Source organism: Apus apus, chromosome 7, assembly GCF_020740795.1.
Source record: "Apus apus isolate bApuApu2 chromosome 7, bApuApu2.pri.cur, whole genome shotgun sequence".
NCBI classification, from domain to species: domain Eukaryota; kingdom Metazoa; phylum Chordata; class Aves; order Apodiformes; family Apodidae; genus Apus; species Apus apus.
This window is the reverse complement of record NC_067288.1, coordinates 3,881,880-3,902,708: the sequence shown is the minus strand read 5'-3', so window position 1 is coordinate 3,902,708 and position 20,829 is coordinate 3,881,880. Positions and strand designations below refer to the sequence as shown.

Sequence of the window (20,829 nt, the reverse complement as noted above, 5' to 3'; positions counted from 1 at the left end):
AATCATTAGCACATCAAGAACAAAGCATAGCTCAAACATGCACAATCTTGAAAACATCTGAAAGCAAGAAGAATGGGGAGGAGCAGCAGCAATAAAGAGCAGAACCCTGAACCACAGCTTTAAGGTGTTTCAATGCATCTGGGGCTTTACTAATCAGCTACCCTATTAGGATCTGAGAGCAATGGTTCAAAACAAATGCCAGGTACAGCACTGTGGAAAGAAAACTTAGCATTATGAAACCATCAAGCTGACTGGCTTATAAAACATTCTCAGTCAGAAAAAAAATAACAGAAAGCATTGCAGTAACTGTCAATCAGAGCACGTAACTAAATTACTGAACCCAGCAGCTTTCTAGAAAAGCCAAGAAATTGAACGGCACCTGAAACTTATTTTGAAGTAAGCCAGGATTTGCTGTTTCATCCATCCTAACCTTCATGCACATTCAAAGTAAGTGGGAAATGAGTATGATGATATGGAGACAGTTTTGGACATGAATGGATGTGAACATGAGTTTAATTCAGTGAGACAATGCTTGCTTCTTGACTTATAAAAAGATTAATAGCTAATGGTCATCTCTTTCCCCACTGCAGTGCCACAAAGCTGGAGACAATTTGTATGTAAATTAATCAGAACAGCATGTTATATTACTGTGTCAGCTTGCAAATAATACATATAATTAATTTGGGCCTATTTTAATGCATTAGTCATTTTAGCCATATTTCTTATTTCAGGGAAAAGGGGAAAATACTGAACTGCCAGCAAAGAAAATATCTGGAGTGTCACCCATTAGCACAAGAAGCAGCTTCCTTGTCCACATGAGAACTATCAACACTGCTACACAGTTAAAACACTACCTTTGGTAAAACATCTTTAAGCCTTGATACAAAGACCTAATGGTTCAGAATTTGGATTTGCAGACCAGAATGAACAAAAGCCCTTAACGGTGACACAGATCAAGTTACAGAGGAGGAAAGAAAAAGGCCTCTACCTTTGTTGTGACATAAGTTAGAAAGATAACATCAGAAAACACCCACTCAGTTATGAAACCAAACCAAATCACCAACACCAGAGGGAAAGTCTGACACCTCTGTGTGCAGTGGGGATTGTACCTGCTGGCCTTCATGTGGCCTCGATAGCCTTTTCGTGACACTCTTGTCCCCGGACCGAGAGAATGGTACAACCTGTTCCTGTTGGATTCCATTATAAATTGTACTTATTACATACACTTTTATTCACACAAACAGCACGACTGCTAAAACAGCACAGTATTTCTTTTGTCTGTGTATCACAAAGCCACTTCTACGTAAGAAACAAAGGATAATTTTATTTAGAAAAATGCACGCAGGGGTGGATCCCATGGGCTTTTATTTCATCAGACATTCCCTTTGTCAGTATTCGTAACACTGAAGTGTTTTATTGGCACTGAAGAATAATCCATTTTGAGAGCAAAGTGTGCATTTAGTTCTTAGAGATTAAATCGATGCGTAGGAACCACATTCATAAAACTGTTACGTCTTTTAAATTCTGATGATAGATGTTGCTACCAAAAAATTATTCAACTTCTATGAGTATGAGCACACATAGAAGCTGTTGGGCTGAAAGGAGTCAAAGGCACTATCAAAATATGACTGACACTACTTTAAAAAACTGGTGTATTAAGTAACATTGAAGGAAGCTGAGCAACATTTCAATTCTCCATTTCATAGAAGCTTCACACTTTACACATAAGCTTCATATTTTAGAATCCTTAACCAGATCTATACTGTTAACCCTAGCCAGGACTTGTGTTCTAGACCTGCCTTTTCAATACTGTTTTGCTTCACTGGACCTTTTTTCTGGCTCAGATCCCTTGGTTGACTGAATTCTATTTAACTCTATAGAAGCACATATACTTTGTCCTCACCTCCTATTTTTATCCATTTTTGCTAGTTGTTTGTATTATCCTAAAAGACTGATATTCAGCTCTAACTCTGCAGAAACAGGCAGTTAACATCATGCAAATTTTACAGGCAAAATCTCCTACATAGCATAAATCTCTTTTGTGCTTAAAAACAATTACTTTAGTTCCCATCCCCTCTACATTTCCCAGTTACAAACAACAGGAGGACCAGGAAAACCAAGAGTATTTTATACAATTCCTTCTGTTACTTATGGAATCTGTATGTGTTGTATCCAATTACTTCCTGTCAAGCATATTATGCAGATTTAAGCCCCCCTACCCAAAGATGCTGTTCTTAAATCACTTGCACTGAAGTTTCCCAATTTTGCCAGTAGCTGTTAATTCTAGATAACTAATGCTTCTCCCTCACTTAAAAACTCTTCTAAAATGGAACCCCACTGTACAAGACCAGAACTAACGTGATGCCCTCTCTACTTATCTTAAATATTAACATTTGCATTTCAGTGTATTACCTATTACATTTCAAAACATGCTTTATCATCTTATAAATCATCTTATCTGTTAATTCTAGATAACTAATGCTTCTCCCTCACTTAAAAACTCTTCTGAAATGGAACCCCACTGTACAAGACCAGAACTAACGTGATGCCCTCTCTACTTATCTTAAATATTAACATTTGCATTTCAGTGTATTACCTATTACATTTCAAAACATGCTTTATCATCTTATAAATCAAGGAACATACTCAAAGTTGTTGCACACCTGTAGGAACTTCACATGGTGTTTGGAATGCCTGTAAGGAACCCAAACCCTCTCCCTGGAAGCAAGAGAACTCACCCTCAGAGGGGTTCAACTTCAAATGGAGTTCCCAAAGAGCTCTCTCAGGAGAGAGGAAAGTACTGAAAACAAGTGGAATTCAGAGGCCAAATTTTCTGACATAGTTGTTTGACGTGGAGCAAGCCCTTTAACTAGGGGAGTCTGGGCCAGACAATTCTCATCATGACAGGATGAAAAACCTCTGCTTTGTCCCGGAATTCCACACAATCCTGCAGAGTGTTACCATGCTCAAAAAACATGAGTTTAAGCCTTGAGATTTTACTAAAATCTTTACATTTCTACTTAAGGGAAAAGCACTTAGTTTATAACTCTGTCTAAGGTTTTCCCATGTAACATTTTGGCTTTGAGAAATCATCTGAACTTGATTAGTTCTGTCAGTCAACAGGGAAGGAAAAGCTGAAGGAAAACCTTTTGAATGTTGCAGGCTGAATCACAGAGAACATGCAAGTTACAGATGTTCTTTCTGACCCAGCTGTCTTTCTGTGCCCACATGTAATGTTCTTATTTAATATTTAAAGGAATTGTAAGGGCCTTTCCTTAAGTATGTAATCATATTTATATGATATCGTATTTATAGTGTGAGATATCAAAGAGTTCACCTTTGGCACCGAGGTGTTTTCAAAGATTTCTTCCAAAAAACAACACAGAACTTCAACTGCTTCAGTGAACTGAAGCAGAATATAAGGTTTGTTGCAATAGCTCTCAACTATAAAGTTCTTAGACAAAAATTTCTACCAAATACATCTTCATAGCATGTTATAAAAAGCCATCCATGGCAATTCTGAAGCTGAATTACCTGAAACTGAGTTATGGAAGCAAACTATGCACTGTATGGCACATCCTACTGGGCTGTGGAGGATGAAATTTCCATCTTTTACTATATTGAACTAGAGCTGTTAATCTTTCTTCTCATTCTCAAATACAAACATGGGAAAGGATTGAAGTGGTCATTGTCACCTGAGCATCTGCAGGTCTTTCAATAAGGAGAAAGATAAATTCTGAACCACAAAATCAGACCTGAGCAAGGGGCATTACTGTGCTTTCCCATGGAGTACGGGCAAGTAACAACAAATTGAGTAGCAGATGGGAGAGACAAAACAGATGACAATGTCAATCACAAGAACAAAGAAACAAAGAATGGGTGACATGTCTTGGGGAAAGTGAGAATGCAAGGCAGGTCACATGAACAGCATACACAGGATATGTAAATATATAAAACAGAAAAATCACTTGGGGTTTAATAGTACCCTGGCTGAATTATTTTAAAAGGATGTGTGTGATGACTCAGTGTCCAATTAGACAAAAGCCCTACTAACTACTAGTGAGCAGAAGCTACTTCTCTGCTGCTTTAACAGATCCAGTGAACTCAATACAGCTCATTAATACTCTTACCTACAGACCACTAAAAGAAAGCACCGTTTTCAGGACTGAGAGATTGCAAGTAGCAATGTCTGAACAGAGAACTAGTGTTTGAGTGGCACTTTTTCTTACCTTTCAAATGCTGGCCAGGAAGTCTCTTCACTGAGTTCAGAACCATCACTGCTACCTTGAAAAAGGTAAGAATGAATGACAGTTCATTATCTACAACCCAACTATTTCAATGATGTCTGCTTCTCCTCAGAATAGTTACCATTAAACACATAAAAAATACTTCACCAAAATACTACAATGAAAATACTTTGTGATTTGCTTCAAGACTTTGACATAAACTGAAGCAGAGGTTTGAAAGGACTGGGCTTAAAGGAGTCTAAGGGAAATGCTTTTTAAAATATGTAAAGAACATCCTAAATGTGGATTTGTCTGATCAACACAACATACATTTAAAAAGTCAGTTATTTAAATAATTCCTTATGAAATAATAAATGGTGGTGACAAACCAGTGCAACTTCACAATAAGTACAAACTCATTGCTCGATCTCCAACACATTAGAAGGCATTGCTGATTTGAGAAGTCTTAAACAACTTTTTAAAGCTATCTTCCACTTATTATCAGGTCACAACAATCTGTCCTTCCTTCCGTTCTTCAAAGTAATCTAAATATTACTGCAAGTATTTTATTTTAAACACTAAAAGTAGAGGAAAACCAAAATCCAAATACCTGATGCATTGACTAATGGCAGGTCCACAAACAACATACTAACTTTACAATCACAGTGAATCCTATCAGCCTGAAAATTAGCATTTAAATTAGTATGTAAATGCAGTCACAAGGTATTGTTACCTGTAAGGGTCCTAACAATTAGTAAATATATAGGAGTATACAAAAACTGTTAACAGAACTCAGTAACTTCAGTTACTAACTACTACAATGTTCAGGTTGTTGTCCAGGAAGCTTTTAACCTTTCAGACCAGACCAGCTTCCTATGCCAGGTCCCATCCTTGCCCTCCACTTCAAGCAAACGTGTTTTTGGCTCCAGACAACCCCAGCTCCTCAGAGTTTCAGCCTAATGTGATGTCAGTCCCTCCTAAGAGCCCAACTATTGGCACACTAACTTGATGGTTTGTTTGCTTTGCCTCCTGAATACTCATATATAGAAGGAAGAATTGATTTACAGCGATTTTCATACAAAGTAAAAGTAACAAATACAAAAATCAATGCACCCTGGTGGTTTTCTGCTATCCATCTCTCTAATTTTTCTTCTCCTGTTTTCTCTCTTTTCCTTCCTAAAATTATTAGCACAAGGCCTAACCATGATTTTTTCTCAGGTTGTTCAGCTTAAACATACATGTATTGTACTCTTGTGATCTAAATGTGAGCCTTATTATGATTGTGCAGTCTGAGATAACAATTGAAACATCAGTATTCCTTCTATAGTTTTAATTAAACCTAATATTCAAATACAGACCTTGAGTGTTGTTTCACCTTAACCTGATCAAGGGGTACTGGATGGTCAAATATTTTCTTGGACCATGACATTTTAATCACTCTCCCTGGAAGGGCCAGGTCTGACACTAAGGCTGGATCCAGCTGCACCCGGGCTCCTCTCTGAGGAGGAGTTTAGAAAGCAAGGGGGTTCAATCTGAATCTCCCTGGGTTGCCCTACCTGGGTCATGACAGCACCTTACTTAAGTGTTCCCACAGAGAAACAATGGCTGAAAACGGGAACAAGTTCCCTGCAATTTTACATAGAATATCAGCAGGGAACAGTGGTACCCTGAAGAATAAAGATAACCTGTACAAAAGCAAGTTTGGATATCCACTGAGTGAACACAGAGTAAAGATGGAGATAATAAATATTCACACCCAGCAGAGGTTTTTCCAGCCAAGAGGCATGAAAAATCTCAGCATGGACTGAAGTTTTCTCTGTGCAAAATCCAGGAGAAAATACATGCCTTTATCTGTCAGCCAATTAAGCTTTGATGTCTCTTTTCCAAGCACTAGCTCAACATTCTCATATTAACATGATCTCTAAGACATACCAGATAATTTGGTCTCAGTTAATCCTGAACATTTCCTAAAGGAAGACCCCAATGTGGTTCACACTTAACATTATTGTAAAAGAGAGTTGCATAGTGGAAGAAGGTAAGAGACATAAAAGTGATGTTCCAGAGGAGCTCCTGGCTCCTTAGCCAGGCATAAAGGTTTGCAAGAAGGGGATTACAATACTCAACAGGTGACTAATTCTTTTCTAGAAGTGTCTTCAAGATTTTAGTAATTACATTCTCAGATCATTGATCCTTAAGCATTCAACTGCCTAAAAGGTTACAGCAGCAGGCAGGTTGTCCATAAAAAAACCCCCACAGTTACTTATACTTCTGTGACTTATATTTCCTCTGTAGCTGTGAGAACAAGGCATCCAAGAGCTACAGTTACTACCACTGAATACATGAGGGTTCTTACTTCAAATGACTGCCTGCACAAATTGAACCTACCAGCAGTCATTCTGGTGCCACAAGACAGGTAAGAAGCAAATATAAAAAGTCCAATTATTTGTTTCATCCAAACAAAACCACAGACCTATCTATCCTTTCTAAGGCAATATGGAAAGTCTCTTCAAACAAGTCACGTGGTTTGGAGATGAAGAGACAGAATCACATGTAACAGAATTCAGAGACAACATTAAGCAGGTATTTTGGGTAAGACTTCCCAACTGACTGTCTTTTGAGGAAGACTGTCTATAGTGGAATATCTTATAGTAAGGTCTTGAAGTTCTGTAATCCTTTTAGCAGGTGGAATGACAATTAGGAAGGTAGATTTCATGTATGTTGTCTCAGCATGACAATTTCTCAAGAAAGGGAATGCAGCATCCTGGACTGTTGTGAAGACAAGAGTGAATTTCTTGAGCCATCTAAACACCAAGGAGCACAAAGGACACAGAATGGCACATATAGGAAGTTAACAACTGATGCTACTATCAGGTGCATTTGCATCAAATAAAGGCATTGACTGCATTATTCTGAGCAAAGGTAGTAGCTCAGAACAGCACTCCTGGAATGTTTCAAAGAGGTCCAGATCCAGACCCACCCAAATACGAAATCTCTATTTGCTCAGTTAGTCTACTTATGAATTTTGTAATAATTCTGGCTGGAAGGGATGTTGGGAAGTCATCTGGTCCAACATCCTACTTGAAAAGAACCTAATTTGGTGATCAGGTCTCTGAAGGACTCATCTAGCCCATTGTTCAGGGATGCAGTGTCTACAGCTCCTCTGAGCAACCTGCTACTGCATTTCATAACCTGCATGTCAAACAAATTCTCCTTGTTGCTACATGGAGCAGTCTGTCCTGCAAAACAGTGCCAGAATTTCTGTCTGCTCTACTCATCCAGACAACACTGAAGTTATTAGGGACAATTAAAGTCTTATTTCCTTATGACTGCATAGATTTAGCTTTCTATTAACAAGTGCAACTTCAATATGACCAGAGCTCTACTTGATTGAGGCCCATGTGACAGAAACCCACATAATTAGAACCCACTAACAACATGAAGTATTATCAAGTAATTTTTCATATTTAAGTAGGCCCATACATTAACATTTTATCTGAAATGACATTTTGATGGCCCCTATATCAGCTTTGCTAAGAAAGCTACCTTTCAAACACTCTGCTAAGTACTCTACAGAAAGATTTAAAAGCTAGTGTTGCTGTTTAAAAATGCAAAACAATCTAAGGCAGAAGAGCTAAAATGTCATCCTTCAGAAAGTGACAATTCTTGTTACAGTATCAGTACAGTTACAAAAGTTAAATGAATTTGGGGACTCTAAAATTATTTAATGAAACGTTTTGTTTCAACCTCTACAGAAGTTGCTAGTTACACTTTTAAGAACAATGCTACTTTAGAAAAAAGTGGGCTTAACATCACAGCTATTGATTTAACATTTATATTGATGCCTATACAGGTTTTAAAACAATTGCAACAAAAATAGGGAAGAGGTTGAATTTTAGCATTTGACTAGCCCTCGTTAAAATCTATATACAACATCTCTGACAGGATTTTTTTAGATTCTAAAAAACTCTGGAAGATTTTTTTTTTGCACAACAAAAGTTCTGAGATTAAAAAAACCATTTCCCTGACAAGCAAAAGAATATACATTACATCCCTCTCTCCTAAACAAAACAGAGGTGAAAGAGACTGTTTTTAACTTACTAAAAGCTAGATGCCTAGCCAAATTCTGTGCAAACATTAGGTGCACTATTTGACTATCACCTCAACTGGAAACATTTCATTCATTCAGTACTTTAAAAATATATCACCTTCTTAAATTCTTCTCAAGTATGTACTCAATATTTGAGATTTTCCAACAACCTCAAGCAGCTCTTCAGGTTAAACTTAATAACAAATCTTAGGTAGTATAAATCCTTTCTATTAAGTGATGTTCTACACAAGTTTTGGTTTTATGTAAGAAGCCACATGACACAAACCACTATCTCCCTAGTTTTCTTTATTGCTAATAAAATTAAAACTTCTTGTACAAGGTTTAAAAAAAATGAATCAGAGTTGTGTTTATTTTTACTATGGAATAGGAAGGCTTTTTCCTATCTCAGGAATAACAGCAATTGGCAACATGTTTTTATTTTTGCCAACTCTGCTGATGATTACCTGAGAAGTTTCAGGATTGTTTACCCAGAGCTCCAGCACTGCAGCTGAATACAGACATGAATTTTTGGATGGCATTTGTAGATGTGGACATACATCACAGCCACACAACCAGTGGGAGGCTAGGCTCCCAGTTATGCCATAGGGAATGCCTAAACCATTGCACACCCTATTTCCCCCTGGTCAGGGTATCTACTCATTGCTGAAGGTCTGAGGATACTGAATGCTTAACACAGGCTTCCTTTATCCAGAAGTTAGTCCCCCAAAGTTAAACAGGTGTTAATATAAACAAACCAACCCCAAAGAGTTTAAGAAGTATTCAGACTAAAAATTCTTTCCCCTTCTCAAATCTGCAACTGACACTCTCTTGGCTCTGGTTACACAGTGTTTCCAGAGCTCTAGTCACTATAGCTGGTGAGCAAGCTTGAAATTCTAATGTGAAAACAGAAAAAAAATTGGTCTGGAGACCTGAACATCAATTGCTGTAGCACAGTAAAGCCCAGCTAACATCACAGACAGGGACTCTATGCTCTAAAAGTTATGTTCTGCCTTCTTGAGTCTATGACCTTATAGAAAAACTTTGTGTGTATTTGAACTAGTTCACTACCATTCAACTATAGTACAATAAAGTAGAAACAGCTCAGCTTTGGCTTGCTAGTTAATCAAATAAGAATGGTGTAAAGACTGGTAAATGACTGTCAGTCATAGGCTGCTGAAAAATCAACACAAACATCTAATACCATCACTGGTAATGAGTTTCATAATGAAAAGCCAACCACAACAATTAACCAATTGGATAAAGATGGGGCAGAAACGGGGGTTTTGTACAGCTGCATTAATCACACAAAAAACCCAGAGCATATGTCCAGTACCAAACAAAACTAATAAGGATCAGGAAAGAAATGAGGTACTAAAACTCCTGCATATCCCTCATCTTCTCAAATCCAGACATCTTCATGTGCATTTTTAACCTAAAGTATTACACAGCTCTTAAATTTACCCTATCACTAAAGAAGTAATTCACAGAAGCAAAACAGGGTATCCACATTCAGGGCAAGAGACATCTATACACTCATTTAAATGGAATATTAAAAAACCCCCATGTTTCTTCTGCTTGAAACCCTACCCAGACTTTGATCTTCTGACGCAGGCTGCTGATGACTCAGAGTCCTGAACACCCAAAGGGTGAAGGCATCAACAAACACTGGCTGTATAGAGTTCTTCCCTACTGTAAAGGCTGCCAAAACCCTCAAAGTAAATGCATACACTGTATACCTACACCTATACTTAATTTATTTAAAGAGAAATATAATCCCTTGTAGAATTCAAGTACTTCAAGATGGTAACTTAATAGAGAAATTCATTAAAATGCTGATATTCTTGTATGCATTTTGTGCCAGTTTTGGTTTTAAAACATACTGTTCTTACAAAGGCACTTTGTAACATTAATTCACACTGAGTTAACATACCTTTCTTTGACTCTGTAGCATTAATTTCTCTGATGGCATTAAAATAAAGGCTCAAGTTATTCTCAAGTGATTGGAACACACAAACAAGTGTTCAAGCACCTTAGTTTTTCCAGAAATTTCATCCATATCATTGTAGATTTGGGAAAATATGTAGAAAAAAAGAAATAAGTTTCAGAAAGAAAACACTCCATATTAGAACAGAATTTGCATCCAGGACTTCTACAAGCTTAATGTATAAATGCGTTTCTTTGTGTTTTTAAACATCTAAAATTACATTCTCAATTTCAGCCCAGTTATTTCTGCTCTGACATCTATTCTTGTTTACATGTGAGTCTGCACCTTTAAAGTAAAATTGCTTTGCATCTGGTACATTAGGTGGTGTAAGAGGGAAAAAGTAACACAGAAGCAACACATGAAAAGAGGGCTCTTTTACACTGTCCCTTTATCTCTACAGAATTATCTGGACAATCAGCTCTTTTAAACAAATTCCACTTCAGAGAAGAAATTCAGTAACTCAGCTGAGCCAAATAATAAGAAATGGTGAAATCCAATTCTAGGAACATTATTGAAGATGAGTTGAACATTGCCACAGAGATACTTCAGAGGGTCCTTAAGCAAGAAAATAATAACTTCAAAGTATAAAAGTCAGGGAGTATTAGAAAACTGTGTACTCTTAAAAAAAATCCTATTAATTAAAGGAAGTTTTATGTTATTTCTGAGTTGAACCACTCTCTAATAAAATGAGGAAGTGACAGCAGGCAAATACATGCAGGAGTACAGCTGGTAAGAACTTGCAGATGGTTCCTTCAACCCAGCCAAGAGCAATGCTTAGACCTCAAGAAGGGCAAGCCCTCTTTTTCTGAAAGAGTATACAGTGGCCTCAGCAAAACAGAGGGATCACAGAACAAAACTATCTTGCAGCTTTAAGACTTACTGACAGCAAGTAGTGCAGGTTCTTGGTGAACTTTCACTATAGAGTTAAAAGCCTCTGTCCCAGTTTGCTACAAGCAGACATTCTTGATTGTCTGCACAGGACAGATGTATTTTTCAACAGTATTCATCTGTCTGTATGTTCATGTGTTATCTGTCAAAAGTCTCTTTGCAGTCAACAGAAATAAAATGAAGTTTTAAGGAAACAAGTCCTGTAACTTCTTTTTAGTGAGATTGAAATGAATCATATCCTTGAAGATTTTAATTCTCTATGTGATTATAAGGAGCTCCCAATTACCATATGCAGCTGTCTAAATTATGAGCTACTAAGAGTCAGGAGGTACTATTTCCTCTTGTAACATTCCTGAATTCAAGAGAACATTTCCCATCTAATATTGCACATATGACTGGTTAAGTGTTTCTTCCTCCTAGTTAGGATAGTCCTGTTGGAAAATCATTTCTCACTTTTGATCAGATAACAAGCTCCTATATTAGAATGTAAACTGGCAACAGAACCAGATGCACATCTCCCTTACTCTAGCAAAACATACAACTGCACAACATAGTTCTAGGAACAAGAACTGTTTTGACCATGCACAATAACTTGTATTATTTGGGCTATTTTTTTTATTATTTTTTTGGGTTCTAGGTTTTTGCAGAATGAGTTAAATGTACAACTATCAGTCTCCAGACCCTGAAATTAAGGAAGGATACACATAAAGATCTCTCACCATGGCTATCGTGTTACAGATTTAGAAAATCTCACTCCTGGGTGTAATTGCTGCTGCTTTATGAATTATTCATTGCAAAGAAAAATACCTAGTGTATCCTTCACATATGAAGGATGAATTAGATCGATGTAAAAATTTTGGTATGCTATGCACTATTCCCAGAATGGATCCTCAGTCTTTCCCAGCACAACACAATCAAAATTGCCCACCATCAGTTGAACGTGTGCTTAACTGGATTAACTTCTCAGTTTTAGTATGCTTATATGCAGAACAGAATTTCACCCAGCCATGAATCTCAAAAGCCTAGTGATGCTCTGGCTGACCTCTATCACAGATCGAAAGCTTCTATCTTAATCTATGAAGAAATCAAAGTGGAAGGGTGCTGATACATCTGAAGAAGTCAATGTGTTCACCAGTGGAAAAAGAAACAGTCCTCCTGTTCTTGACTGTCTTTTGAAGTTATGGTCTAGAATACTGTGAGCCTGCTCTCTGCTGTAGTGACTGTACTACTTCCAAGTATTAAGTAAACAGACTACTTCAAACATGATGGAGGAACTTAGCAGCTTCAATCAACTTCCTTAAATCCTGCTGAAGCAGCAGTACAGAATGCCAGACAACTTACATTTCCAAGAATTCTTCTGTAATAGATACTGCCAGTCTCCAGAACCTACTCTCTTCCTCCATACGTATTTCTAGAGTCTCTGCTAATCTTTTAATGTCACTGAAATCTTCATAATTACCAAGCAGCAAAATTAATAATTGTGCTAGATTATTAAAAGAGATTGATAAAAACTACAGTATCCACATATGGGGAGGCTGGAGGTGAAAGAGAATGGGACAGGGGGAGTTCAAACCACAAACACTAATCTTGTTCAAAATGCATAAGCTTGCTATTTTAGAAGTGATTTATAACAGTCTTCTAAAGTGGTAATTTTGTTCCAACTTGTAAGGGTGACTACCTCAAGTCAATAAGGTCATGCCTGAGCTAAGCAAGAAAACATAGTTGAGAATTCAGAGATGAGACACAGTAGAAAACCTTGTATTCTCCAAAACAGCCAGATGGTGACTGGTTCTCAGCTGTACCTCATGAAGAACTGCACTGAGAAATGGAGCAATGCTCCATCTCAACAAAGGTGACAGAAGTCTGTTTTTACCCCCTAACTCCAGCACAATGCTGAGCACACTGCACTTGGATGCATGCATGTAGGTGCATGAGGAGCTTTCATCTCCTGTACAGTGTGAACCCTGTCTGTAAGCTAATGAGAAATAACATTTCTGCAGGATGAAAATGAAACAGCCAGAGCAGAGAACCTGTAGAAAACGGGAGACAGGCAATGCACATTTAATAGTGGAGGCTGAGTGATGTGAACAGGTTCAAACTGCTTTGGTCTAAGCTAGTTCCACAGATTCACTTGTTAGCTTTTTTAAATTGTCTCTAGATATTTTGCTTTTTCCACATGAAAAATATATTTAATGGTTGCTCAGAATACGTCCTTCTCCTCAAGAAAATACATGAAAACATGTATTATATAAAACATATGAAAACAGCTTAGCTCCTGAAAACAGCACCATTTCAAACTGTGTGACCTTGCTTCTCTCCATGGAAGTTAAAAAGCAAAACTGTTTTGTAAAATTACCTAAAGAAATATGTAACACTAGAAAATTCTTTTATTACCACAAATGCTTAAATACTGAAGTGAACAGAATTCTGTCCAGCTAACAATTTTGAGAAAAATTACTGATACAGCTTCAATTTCTCAGTCCTGGCTGCAATCAGGTGGATCTGGGAGGCACTTGCCCTGCCCTCTCCCCCAAAAGGATCTGTGCACAAGAGGAAAAAGAGCAACTGCCATCCCGTAAGAACCTAAGGGAGCAGAAGTTCTCAAAAGAATACCCTAAATATTGGAAGATAAACCACTTAACAAAATGAAGCAGATTATGATATTTTGAAGTATCTGAAAGTTAAACTGTTACCTACTCCTGACAAAATTAAGGAATATTTAGAAATTTTGCTTTTAAAGGTTGTCAGCAATTTACAGTTCTCACTGTCAGTTTGATACAGCACTTCAAATAGAAATCATACCACAAGACATTTTTAGTTTGGAATGATTGGAGGGTGAAAGCAAGAGAAGAAATGGTGTCCTGAGACCCCTCACACTCCTGTCAAGGAAGAAGAGGACAAACAGTAGTTGTATTGTTAAAGGGGATATAAAAACCCAAAGCTTTTACATAATTTGTCAGCATGGAGTCAGTGCTGTATAAATTATGCTGCTGTTTTCCACCCACGTTTCTCAAGTCTGTTCCAAAATAGAATTTTCATTTTAGAATAGCACCACTGCTTGCACATTTGCCAATGAATCATGCTAAAATCTTTATTAAATGACTGTGTATCACATGGGTATGTTAGAAGCTCATACCTATTGAGATCCCACTAGAAAGGGTGGAGCTCTCTGCCTGCCCTCGGGATGGGACGTGAGGCTCCATGACACTGTCATCCAGAAGGTGTCTTGGTCCTGCGTTTGGGAATGTTGCGCTTTTAAATTCAGTTGTATTCATTTTGTGTATGAAACTAGAAACAAACAAGGACAAAAACTGTTACAGCATTATCTTTGACACACTTCAAAAGCTGTTGCTTCAACATCCTGAAGGACTGCATGCAGCACGTTCTGAATACCAAACCAAACCATGGCTCAAGCAATTCTGCACAAACTATATTATCTATGTAAATTGCTAGTCTTAAAACTGCACAGTGATCCTGGAGCCAAGAAAGTCTGGAGCACTTTAAAAATTACTTTCAAGATCTTAAGGTATTTTTGTCTTACTTTAACGCATAATTGAACTTAAGAATTTCATTTCAGCTCATAAAAAGAAAGCTTACACTATATAAGCTAAGGGATGAATTACTGAATCTTGTATTTTGAAAAGATAAGGGAACCAATGATAAAATGATCAAGATAATTAACTAGGAATACACCTACATAGAAAAAACCTGAAGCCATTAGTACACAAAGTTAAAGGAGAGTCTACAAAGGTGGTCTCTTAATACAAATACCAATAAAGCAGTGATTTCAGTTTGTATGTGAAAGAATTGCACTGGCATTGAGCTGCTCTAAGCTAACTCCTTGGCCATTGCTGCCATCCTAACAGCCACAAAGTCCTCCCATTTTGACTGATTCTCTGTGGTTGGGACACTACCATTATAGTTCTGAGCTCGCTCTCTTGCCACAAATTGCTTTCTAAGTGAAGCACTGTGGACAAATCCTGCTCCTGTTTAACAGCAAAGCTTCTGTGCTGAGAGGTGATACGTCACAAAGCTCGGGATTTGCAGGTTAAATAAAATGCTGACTTGTATCCCAGACTGTGACATTTCCGATGCCCGTGGGGTATCAGGTTCCTGGGTGAGGGGGGTGTTGGTGGAAGCAAAGCTCCTTCAGCTGCAACGTTCTTCCGTCCACTTTGTGGAGATGCTCCAACCTCAGAGCCTGGGAACAAAAAAAGACATTACTCCTGAGTAACTTCAGAGTTACTGTCGTGGTGACTTCTCAGAAAATTGGGGAAGAGTTGCACAAAGCTTCCTAAACTCAATTTATACAAGATGGCCTATAATAAAACTCGCTGATAAGCACCTCTTGATAATTTAAAAACCTGTACTTTAGGGTTTTTTTTTCCACAGGGTTAAAAATAAACACACTTATTTTAAATAGACCACCTAGCTACAAGCATTTTTAAGTCCTAAAGGTTGCTGCATTAGCTACATTGGCACTAAACAGGTCCCATTGATTCCGTTTTGAAACTCCTGCCTTCAATCCTTTTTGGCATTGATTAAAAAATTGTACATTTTTGGAAGCATATAACACCATGAGAAGTGTATTTGAAGGCCATTCTGTCTAGACACAACGAAGAATGAATATTTAATAGCTCTTCACCCCAAATGACACGAAAAAGTCAGTGCCACAATACATAAAAGAACCTAAAAAAACTGACTCAATTCCTTGAAATAATTTCTTTACAGATCACCTTTAGGCTTTTTATTACAAATACACAGTGTTTATACTCCACACTTAATTAGCTTCGGGCAAATATTTATCACATTCACAACTCAAAAATAATGCATTTGACAACCACAAGATTTTTCACATTTATTAAACATTTACCTACTAAATCTTCTCTAGAAGCAGCGGAGTGGGGGGTGCTGGTCCCTGGTTCTATCTTTAATGAAAGTCTGCATTAAAGAAGCATTAAAAATTACTTTAGCAGGAAATAAAAGCATATAAAAGTAGCTTTTGAAGATTTTTTTTCTTTAATTTACAATTGAAAACTGCCTGTTTCTGTAATTGCAGGAAACACTATAAAGTTAATATAAACCATGCATAGTTATTTTTAGGACACACTATTTCCAATTTTTTTTAAAATATTTTTATACTTATGCTAGGGCATAATGTAGTAAATTATTCCATTGCTTTGGTTGATACAGACCAGGACAGGCCAACAGCTAAACTTTGGCTGCTGCAACATTTTCTGCATCGAGGAGACTGGCACAGCTGGACACAAGCAGCCAAACAGTCACAAGTTGCCATCCTCACCCTCTGTGACAGCAAAAACTCCTTGTGAGCTGTTAACAAGCTGTGGCAAAGTCACACTGAGGAAGGAGCAAGGGAAAAGGCCATTGCTTGGCCTTGGAACCACCCTTCAGAGAAAATACAGTCACATTGAAGCCAGGGACCTATATGGCCCTGGGACCACCAGCACATACATGAAATCCAGTGACAATATTACTACTCTAACATAAAAATGGGGAAGCATAGGGAGTATACAACTGCCACCCACCTTGACTAAAATATTTATACTTACTACACTTCATATTTTGTATTTTTCTACAAAATGCGGTAGTGTGCCAGGCCTTTTGTCTTCACTGGAAAGCAAATTTTTTTCTTTTGTATTTTGTAAAATACATTATCAACTTGACTACATCCACAACTTAAGCTTTTTTCTGAACAGGCATTTTACAAGTGCCAACTCCAACAGTACCACAAAGAGGGCAAACTCCAGGAGCAGAGAACTCCAGGAAGATCAAACGTATCTTGTCCACACAGTCTGCATAAATGGAATCTTTGATATCAGCAGGGTTGGAAAAGCATCTACTTAATTTTGGAGAGAAAAAGTTCAGTTTCACAGCTCCTATCCCTCCGATCCCCAATTTAGCAATGATTCATAACAGTTTTGAAATTTAATTTTTTAAAATAAACTGAAGTTATCTAGGAAGAAAAAAACATGTATTCAGGTCACAATGGCTGCTCTCTAACTTGAACCTCTTTGCAGACACTTCAGGGGATTAAAAAGTGTAACAGCCACTTATAGTAAGAACACTTCAAAATACACTCCTCCCACATAAAAAACCTGTTTGGAGATGTAAAAAAATAACAGTGTAAAAACAGACTTTCTGAACAGCAGCCACATTTCTGCATCATGTGCAATTGTCTCAACTCATTTCCTTGCTATCAAAATGTGGGTTGTACATGTGGGTTGTACAGGACAGAGACTCTAGCTCCTTCAGCAATAAAATTCTCACTAGTAGCAAGTCTTACCTACCGATGGTGGAGGAAGACAGAGTGTGGAATTCATGGAAACAACATGCCACTAAGAAGCAGACACTGTAGTTAAGAAATCTGGGTTGATTTTTTTTCCCCACCTCTTCAGATTTTTGACCACTGAGCTTTACTCTTGGCAATAAGAAACCAATATTTTCAAAATCAGGCTATAGAACATTTCAGCAAGAAGGTAAAGCTGGATGCTTGAATATGGACAGGCAGAGAACAATTTACAAATCCTAAAGACTGCAACATGTGAAGGAAAGCCAATAGTCTGAGCCTGGTTAACTGAAGGGTCCCCATTTGCTGCTTTTCAGTAAATCCAAGTTTGGGCTAATAAATGGGAAAGCATATTTGCTCCTCTAGTGAGCACACCCCTCCTGCCATTCCAGTATAGCTACACAAGCAATCAATTCAACACAACTGAGGTGACAAACTTCCAGGGTGGGCAGGATGGGAATGGGTGGGGAACCTCCTCAAGGAGATCAGTTGCTGAACAAAAACCTTCTTCATATGCAGGATTTACTTTAGGATTTTTCCTATCCTCAGGGCTTGTTCCTGTCTCCTGCCAGAGATTTCCATCCCCAAGTTGTGCTGGATGCCAAATCACTTAATACAGCAATAATCTTTTAATTAAGAAAGTAGAAACCTTCACTTGGGGTGAGATACTTGGGGGAGGAATGGGTGGGGATATAGATAGACAATATCTTGCTTCTCAAATTAAGTGTTTACATTTTACTCATACCATACAACCTGATCAGTGCTACATATGAGCTGAAGTAAGAGGTCTTCATTAGCAAACATTCAAAGAGATTTGCAGATCAAATCAGCAGATCAACCAGACCAAGCCAGGGTTTGATGTAGTGAGCTGCACAAAAGGAAGCAGATATGCCATCCAGCGTGCTGAAGATTGTCTTGATCACAGGACACTGCTTTAATCTCACTACTTGGAACTAGTGCATCTGAGATGCATAATCCCCTGACATAAGTGCAATCTTACAGGCTTTGTGTTATAAAAGTTATTTTGTAGTGAGTTAGCCAGCTATAGCACTTCATACTTACTTGTAGTTGTCATCTTCTACAAACTTTTGTAGTTCTTCTATGTACTGAACTGAGTTTAGATATTTTTGGACATGAGGCAACAGAGGAATATCTGGAGAAGAGAGGACATTCATTATCACTGTACCATTCCTTGGTAACCAAAGTTATTTCCCAGAAACTATTGAAACAGAATCACATGTCTTGCTTCTTTACGGGAGATGGAGGTATAAACTACAGTCCTTACTGATACTGACATTTTTGTCCTTCAGAGGACAAAATTCTCATGAGTTGAGCTGGTATCTCCCACATCCATAAAGCCAGGTATGTATCCCCCTGGAGCTGCTCTGCTGATCAGAGCACATACCAGTGAAAAGTGAGAGTATGTCCCTGGTCAAATGAAGTCCCAAACCGGTAGGGTTGTATCTGAGGACACCTTCACAGCCCACATTCCCAATATATTGAGCTTTCAGTGAAGCCACAATTCTGTGCTAATTCACCTTCTGTCATCACAAATGGAACCTTATGACTTTATTGGAAAGTGAGGAGGGTTGTGAGGGAGACCACCATTAAAGAAAAAATATGTTACCTGATCTATGAACAGAACTACAAATGTCCAAAAGATAAGCTGAACATATTTTATTTTCCCCAATAAAAGCAATCCTGGTTTTAGAATTGATAGTCATAAAACTATGAAACACAAAGATACAGGTTTATAAATGCACCAGTAAAACTACTGTTAAGTACAACACATTCCACATTTTTCATCAGAAAATATGTGCTGCAAAAATGTGTGTGATGTAAGAAAAAGGCTACCTTATTCTGTCTCCTCATGTTAATGCTCTGTCATAACCAACAATACCAGCATAAACTTAAGACATTTGGGCTGAGAGGATGAGAGAGACTCTTAATGACATTCAAGTGGGTTAGAACTTAAACTGCATCACAGAAGACAAATACTAAAGCTGTTAAGGTTGTTCTCTTTAACACTGCACTATTTACATGCTAGCTTACCATATTCACATGACTGCTGTAAATCTGAGATAATTCGAAGAATGTTGTTCATGGAATTTGTTCTTTGCTCGCTTTCCAGGATGCTCCCTGTTGATGGGTATGCAGAGTCAATATACGTCAAGTCTGACAGATAAATACCTGAATAAGATTAGAATGAGAAGTTTCTTAGTTTGGTGTCTCATATCCAGCAGAAAATCTTCACAAACAATAGCTGAAGAATTTTTGTTTTCATTGACACACGCCCACATCATCGCTGCAGAATGTTACTTGGGATTTATCTGAGAAATCATTTTGATGAGATCTCCAAGAGTCTTCAGAGTAAAACAGTAATAATGCTTGGACTTACAGCAAAGTACATCATGGTGCCACCCTTTGTCTACTGGATTTGCCCTCTCCTCATCATTTAATCCTTTAGTTTTGCCAACCTTATCTCAGCTATATTTGCAGATGCTGAGGATATGAGAGCAGCGAGGTTTCTGTGTGCAAGGTTTCATTCTCTGTACAACAAATGCCAGTGGGAAGCAGAGAGGATCCTTTTCTCCTGCAGCACACCAGGCATGTAGTAGGTGGCTTTAACAGTGTTGTCACTTCTAAATCTAAATGTAATTACAAGGACATGCACAACTACTCGTCAACCTCAACTTCTTCCATACCACCCACTAATGATTCCCTTGACAATCCATCTACAAGGCTAAAATACATTATTAAAATTACTGATTACTTTAGGAAGTCTACTGCTTCATTCTTCCAATTTTGCAACTAAAAAATCTAAAAGAAGGAAAAATCATTGTCTACAGCTCCTCAAGGTGAATAGAAACTGAAAGTCAGCTTGTAGCAACATGGGAAAAGTTAACAAGGCAAAAACTGCACTCAACTTGAAATGTGGTACAAGTCCTGCAGTTAATATGAACTGCAACTCCAAACAGCCTTATAAAGTCTCTTCAAATGTTCTACCTGCTTTCTTCCCCACCACCACTGTAACCTTACTACTCTTTCAATCCTTTGCCCATGCAGAGAGGAAAGCCCTCCACTTGACATACCAATGCTTAGATAAAACACGTATTTTAATGCTAAATGCGATTTCTTGAACTTCACTCAAAGACTAATCATTTGTCTCGACTAAACGAAACATATTCCAATCAGCTCTGCTACTAGAAGGAATTGCTCTAAATCCCCTGCATCTTCCACAAGATATCCACGTTTAAAAAACAAAACAAACAAAATTTAAATAATATTTTAAAAAATCTTATTTCAGTAACTGGAAATTTATACTTTGCTTCACTCT

The 20,829-nt window shown here is 37.8% G+C and overlaps 1 protein-coding gene across 5 annotated transcripts in view; it reads right to left on the bottom strand.

The window, feature by feature from the left end:
• The window catches only part of RALGPS2 (Ral GEF with PH domain and SH3 binding motif 2), a 110,141-nt gene that overhangs the window by 13,920 nt on the left and 75,392 nt on the right, over positions 1-20,829 (bottom strand). For 4 of the 5 annotated variants that reach the window (XM_051624778.1, XM_051624775.1, XM_051624777.1 and 1 more), the window contains exons 9-15: positions 19,545-19,682; positions 18,555-18,645; positions 16,059-16,126; positions 15,251-15,386; positions 14,322-14,473; positions 4,230-4,284; positions 1,110-1,187 (exon numbers count right to left, since the gene is read on the bottom strand). In XM_051624778.1, coding sequence (XP_051480738.1) covers positions 1,110-1,187; positions 4,230-4,284; positions 14,322-14,473; positions 15,251-15,386; positions 16,059-16,126; positions 18,555-18,645; positions 19,545-19,682 — 718 coding nt within the window. The remainder of the gene's footprint in view (positions 1-1,109; positions 1,188-4,229; positions 4,285-14,321; positions 14,474-15,250; positions 15,387-16,058; positions 16,127-18,554; positions 18,646-19,544; positions 19,683-20,829) is intronic. The other variant, XM_051624779.1, reaches the window with a different exon arrangement.